At 53.9% G+C, this 5,566-nt stretch overlaps 1 protein-coding gene across 1 annotated transcript; it reads right to left on the bottom strand.

The window, feature by feature from the left end:
- Positions 1-253: 253 nt before the first annotated feature.
- Positions 254-2,916, bottom strand: DNAJC22 (DnaJ heat shock protein family (Hsp40) member C22). The gene is given in 4 exon segments (XM_022572256.3): positions 254-486; positions 489-549; positions 1,843-2,565; positions 2,568-2,916. Coding segments are annotated over 4 exon segments (1,140 nt in total). The 5' UTR covers positions 2,691-2,916.
- Between the last annotated feature and the right edge of the window lie 2,650 nt (positions 2,917-5,566).

Raw genomic sequence — 5,566 nt, 5'->3', positions numbered from 1 at the left:
CCTAACTCAGTGCTTTGCACATTTAAAAAAAAAATTGTTAAGTAAACTTCCTCCATCATCCATCAATGTACCAGGGGTGAAATAATGTGGTATAGACTCTAAAAGATATTTTATTGGTTTTATAATATGTCTTTCATTGCATTATCTCATTTTAAGAAAAAATAATCAGGAATACGATAGCCAAGAATTCAGAAATTCAAAACATAAATACATTCTTCTACCACAAAAGCTTTCTCACCCCTTTAAGGTTTTCTCATCTCCACTGCAAGTGACAGCTTCTTAAACACTGTTGGGATGCCTCATGTGGGCAAAGCTGGGCTGGGACAAGCTGCTCAGCTGTGCCAGGAAGAGTCCATCCTCCAAGGGAAGTTTCTTCTCACCTGCAGGATCCCCTTGGCTTCCTGGGCTGACTCAGGACTTCATACGCAGCCTGGATCTCCAGAAAATGCCTCTGAGCTTCCTCCACCTGGTGCCAATTGTGGTCTTCACGAGCTCCAGGTATCTGCAATGTATTTCTTCATTTGTTGCCCCCTCTGAGAGAACCAAAACCTTAGGGGAGACACAAGCTAACAAATTAGAACCTCATAAGTTGTCAGGGCTCCTGAGCCTCTCCTTGCTCCCTTCCTAAATCAGGCTGGAATTGGCTTCCACTTGCTGGTGGGAAAGGCACAGAACCTCAGATTAGAATTCCAGCCTTTTGAAACATGGACAACCTCTGGATCTCATGGCAAGAACCAGGATTCGCTTTTAATCACAGATGCTCAATTTCCAACCTGGAACTTGGCATCCCTGACAAGATCTCCTCCTTGCAAGAGAAATAAGCATATATGTCCACCAAAGACATGTACAAGAATGTTTATAACAGCTTTATTCAGAACAGTCCCAAACTGGAAACCACCCAAATGTTCACTGACAAAAGTGGATAGATAAACTGTGGTATATTCATACAATGGGATACTATACAACAATGAAAACAAACAGTTTATAATCCCATGCAACAGTATGAATAAATCTCACAAACATAATGTTGAATGAAAGAACTCAGACACAAAAGAGTACACACTGAGTGATTCCATTTATATGAAGCCCAAGAATAGGCAAAACTAATCTATGGTAATAGAAGTCAGAATAGAGGTTTTTTCCCAGGAAAGGAGGATAGATTGGGAAGGGGTATGAGCGAACCTTCTTAGTGCTAGAAATATTCCATACCTTCATTGGAGTGGTGGTTACATAGGTATCTATATAAAATTATCGTACTCTATATATGTTATACCTCAATAAAAAGTAAATAATATACATGTATCTTTCCCCACTCCCTGTTAGAGCCTCTGAACCTTCACCCATTGCACACAGAAGCCCAAAGAAGCCAGGACACCCTTCCGGGGGCTGACCCAGCAGACATGAAAACAGTACTTCCACATTACGGGTACCTGCTCCAATAAGGCTTCGCCTAGGGCTTCCCTGGTGGCACAGTGGTTAAGAATCCGCCTGCCAATGCAGGGAACACGGGTTCGAGCACTGGTCTGGGAAGATCCCACATGCCGCGGAGCAACTAAGCCCGGGCACCACAACTACTGAGCCTGCACTCTAGAGCCCATGAGCCACAACTACTGAGCCTACAAGCCTAGAGCCCATGCTCCGCAGCAAGAGAAGCCACTGCAATGAGGAGCCCGCGCACCGCAACGAAGAGTAGCCCCCGCTCACCGCAACTAAAGAAAGCCCGCACACAGCAACGAAGACCCAAGGCAGCCAAAAGTAAATAAATAAATTTATATTTTCAAAAAAGACTTAGCCTCACTTCCGGAGCCATTCCAGACAGGAATGAGAGGGAAGAAAACTTACCTGGTAAGCCAACTGACACTTCTAATCCTGAAAACTGTGAACAAACTCATAGAGCTTTTACCACTCTGGGAAGTAGCCACTGCTGAAGCCATGATCTCCCACCAGCAGCTTCCAGACCCAGTAAGGCAGGAGGACAGACTCCATCAGGTGCCCACGGAGGGGGAAGAAGCTGAACCAACTGAAGAAGGAGCCAAGGGTCTCTGCCACATAGCTAAGGGTGGCAGCCGTGTTGCATATGGCACTGTATGCTAGCGGGCATGTGAAAGCAAGGTAAGCCAAGCCCAGGCAGTAGAGCCTCACACTGAGCATCTCTGACCCAACTGAAGCTTTGCAGAGGCGATGCTTCTGGGCTGTGATGCCAGCAGCCAAGCTGATGGGCAGGATGGCTATGGGGTGGCCATAGAAAATAGGGGAAGTACAAAACGCTGCTCCTAGAGTGTTCTTAAAGTCTGAGGTCTGGTTACCAACAGCAGCCATCAGCAAAACCCCTAAGCCAACTGCCAGTGGGAGGCCCACAATATAGAAGCTGCCCATGAAGGAGAGGCTAATGAGAGCCACAAGGCCAAAATAAATGCCCACTATCATCTGGGCAGCAAAGTGAATGGGACTCAAAGGGTGTGTCCCCCCTCCTGAACTCTGCCTCTGCCGCTGGGGTCTGTTGGCCTGAGCAACAAAGCTTGGGAACTTCCAGAATTCCCAGAGCCAGCCTAGGCCATCCCTTCCCCTCCCCCGCCCCCCAGGGGCATCCAGAGCTGTGCGTGGCTGTTCCACCCAAGGTACAGGTGATGGAGCCCAGCAAGGCCCCCTACAGCCCAGAGGGCATAGGTCATCAGGAGCCCTGTGGCCATCCTCTAGGAGAAGGGTCTCAGAACAAGTCCAGTGGCCCCTGCCATTGCTCAGAATGCCAAAATCTGGGATCATCTGTGAGAATCATGGCAGTCACGGGTCCAGAGTTATCCTTAGACCCTAAGACATGGAAAAAAGCAGTCATAAGATTATATCCAGGTCCCCACACAGTAACCATTTCTCCTTCCAATATTAGTCAAGTCCAGATCTTCCTGAGTTTCCCTGAAATTGTGGTTCTCCCATACCCTTAGGTCTAGCACCTCATCTCTGTGTTTTACAACCACAGTGACTCCAAATTTAGGGGAGAAGAATGTTTGAAATGCTTTCAGTTGAGTAACTGAGAACTCAGCACACGGACAATAAAAAGCAGAAGCTTAAATTTCAGACCTTCCCTCAGACCTCTGACCTCCTGGTCAGCGGGGTGCGGGGGTCGAGGTGGAATGAATCGGAGTGAATACAATGTCCCCGAAAGTTCCTACACATTTTAAAAGTCCCCTGCCACACAGCCCGCTCCACCCGGCCCCAGCTCCGACTGTGGCTGCCCTCAGACACTTGGCGGAGATTTTAGCCCCTCTCCAGCCTCCCATCTCTCCAGACCAGGACATCATTCCACAAGTCAACCTTGAAAGAAGTCCTCAGTTCCCTCCAGCTCTGAAAAACTACATTTTGACCTAGACCCTGGCACCCCGCAATTCAACCACCTCCTTCCAGGGCAAACTTGTAAAGTCTCTCCACAGCGGCCCGATGAATCCCCAGGATATCAAACCAGGCGTAAAGTGCCCCTGCTAGTCTCTCCCCTCTACACAGAGCGGGCCTCCTGACCACCAGCCAGCACCCGCTAGTCCCAGAGTGAGCAGCAGTACCTGGGCACCTCGGCTCCCAAACCCCATCAGATCAGTCATCTCCTTTGACCACAGAGTCAAAATGGCCCCTCTCTTTCCGCTCCCACGTCCATGCAAATGGACTTTGTCTTTCTGTGTTTGCTGTGTCACGGAAGTCGGGCCGTCCTGGCCAGGCCCCTCCCCAAGGCCCTCCCTGGCCCCTAAGGGATCACCTTTCAGGCTGGGGCTCCTCTCGCCCGCCCGCTCGGGTAAACTCGGTTTAAGGTGTTCCCGGCGTATTCCGCCTTCCCAGGCTCACCCCGACTGACGCAGGGCCCACTCCAGGCCGAGAGCGCCTACACAGCGACACCACGACCGCCAGGTGGCGGTGCCGCTCGCGGACGGGAGGTGCCGGGCGGGTCCCCAGACTCACCTTGTCCAGATGCCCGGGCAAAGCAGCCCCGGGCGGTCCCCTATAAAAGCAAAACACAAGCCCTTGATCTCCCCTTTCCACCCCCGCAAATGGGAGGGTGGCTCCTCCCTCACCGCAGGCTGCAGTCCTCTCTCCCTGTTCCAATGCCGTTCAAGGCTGTCTTGGATGGCTCCACTTCCAATTCCCCTAAGGCAGACACACCAGTGGACAGGCTGCAGAGAGGGGGGTCTCCCCCTGAGTTTGCCTCACTGCCCCGCCTCCAGGCCTGCCAGTCAGGGGCACTACGTCTAGATCTGAGCCTGAGACCTGAGGAGCCTCCCGTTCCCCCAGGAACCCCAAGTCAGCTGTATGTCGCTAACTTTGGCGAGAGGGAGAACTAGGAGCAAAAAGGGATGGGGGTGAGGGCCTCCCCGCGAGGAGAATAGTCTGCGTCCTCACGCCTCGATGCTGGAATAGAACTGGGATTCAAGATGCCTTCATTTTAATGTCGTGGGCTCCAACCCTGCTACGTGACCTCGGTCAAGTCTGGCCGCTTCTTTGGGCCTGTTTCCTCCTCTGTAAAGGAAAAGCGTGGATCTCCAAGGTCCCCCAGCTTTGACTTGGGGTTGCGGTGGGCCTCACCCATGTCGCCTCCCCGCAGTCGGCCGAATGCTTCTGTCCCCTCCTACGTTCCCAGCCCCTTCAGTCCTTATCCCCGCCCGGCGAGGGAACGCGCCTCCCCATGTTGCCCCCTAGGGCTCGCTGAGGGGCCAGGGCTGGGAGGGGCCTCAAAGCGACACTGGAGCCGCCAGCTGGGGGGCGGGGGCGGACGGGGGCGCTGAATAATGAGTGAGACTTAATTGGGCAGGCACTGCGCAGCAGCGCGCTAAGCTCGGCAAATAGCTCCAGCGTCGGCAGCCGCCGCTGGACAAACAAACTGACTCCGGGCGCGGGGAGAGGGGTGGGAGAGGCAGCGGCGGGAGGGGGAGAGAAAACGCAGGCCGCCTGGGCCCCCGGGCCGCCGCGCGCCCCTGGCTGTGAGGCAGGAGGAACCCCCGTGTGCCCGGCTGAGCTGGCCTCCCAGAAAGTGAGGACCGGGGAGGAGGCTCAGGGCTTGACATCAGGAAGCCGGGACCGGGGCGGGAGAGAAGCGGATTGTGCGGTGGGAGCCAGGGCCCCAAGGGCTACTGAGCACGAGGAGAGGATGGAGAAACAAGTGAAAGGCGGAGGAGAGAGGGAGAAGTGAGAGGAAAAAGCGCACCGGAGGAGGGGCTGCGGCGGGGCGGGGGCGGGAGAAAAGCCGTTACCGAGAGGAAAGGGAAGAGCGATGGAGGAACAAGCGAAGGGAGGCGAGGGGAGCCGAGAGAAAAAGAACTGGAGAAGAGTCAAGGAGAGGGATGGGAGATGACCGGAATGAGAACGAGGGGGCGGCAGGGCGAGCTGGCGGCGCCCCTACCTCCGCCTCGCCCCGCTGCGCTCCCGCCCTAGCGCTCTCTCCAGCCGCCCGCACTCACTTTGTCACAATTACGGGGCCGTCACTCGGCCCGGATTGTTTTCCCCAAATTGTTGTTCTATAAACCGGCGAAGGATCTGACAAGCTGAAGCGGGAAGGAAGGGTCTGAGCTGCGGTGGGGACGTGGTGGTG

Source organism: Delphinapterus leucas, chromosome 11 (genome assembly GCF_059928025.1).
Source record: "Delphinapterus leucas isolate spDelLeu-1000000601 "Yukka" chromosome 11, BTC_Dleu_Yukka2, whole genome shotgun sequence".
NCBI classification, from domain to species: domain Eukaryota; kingdom Metazoa; phylum Chordata; class Mammalia; order Artiodactyla; family Monodontidae; genus Delphinapterus; species Delphinapterus leucas.
The sequence above is the reverse complement of the archived record's forward strand: the minus strand, read 5'-3'. Positions and strand labels throughout refer to the sequence as shown.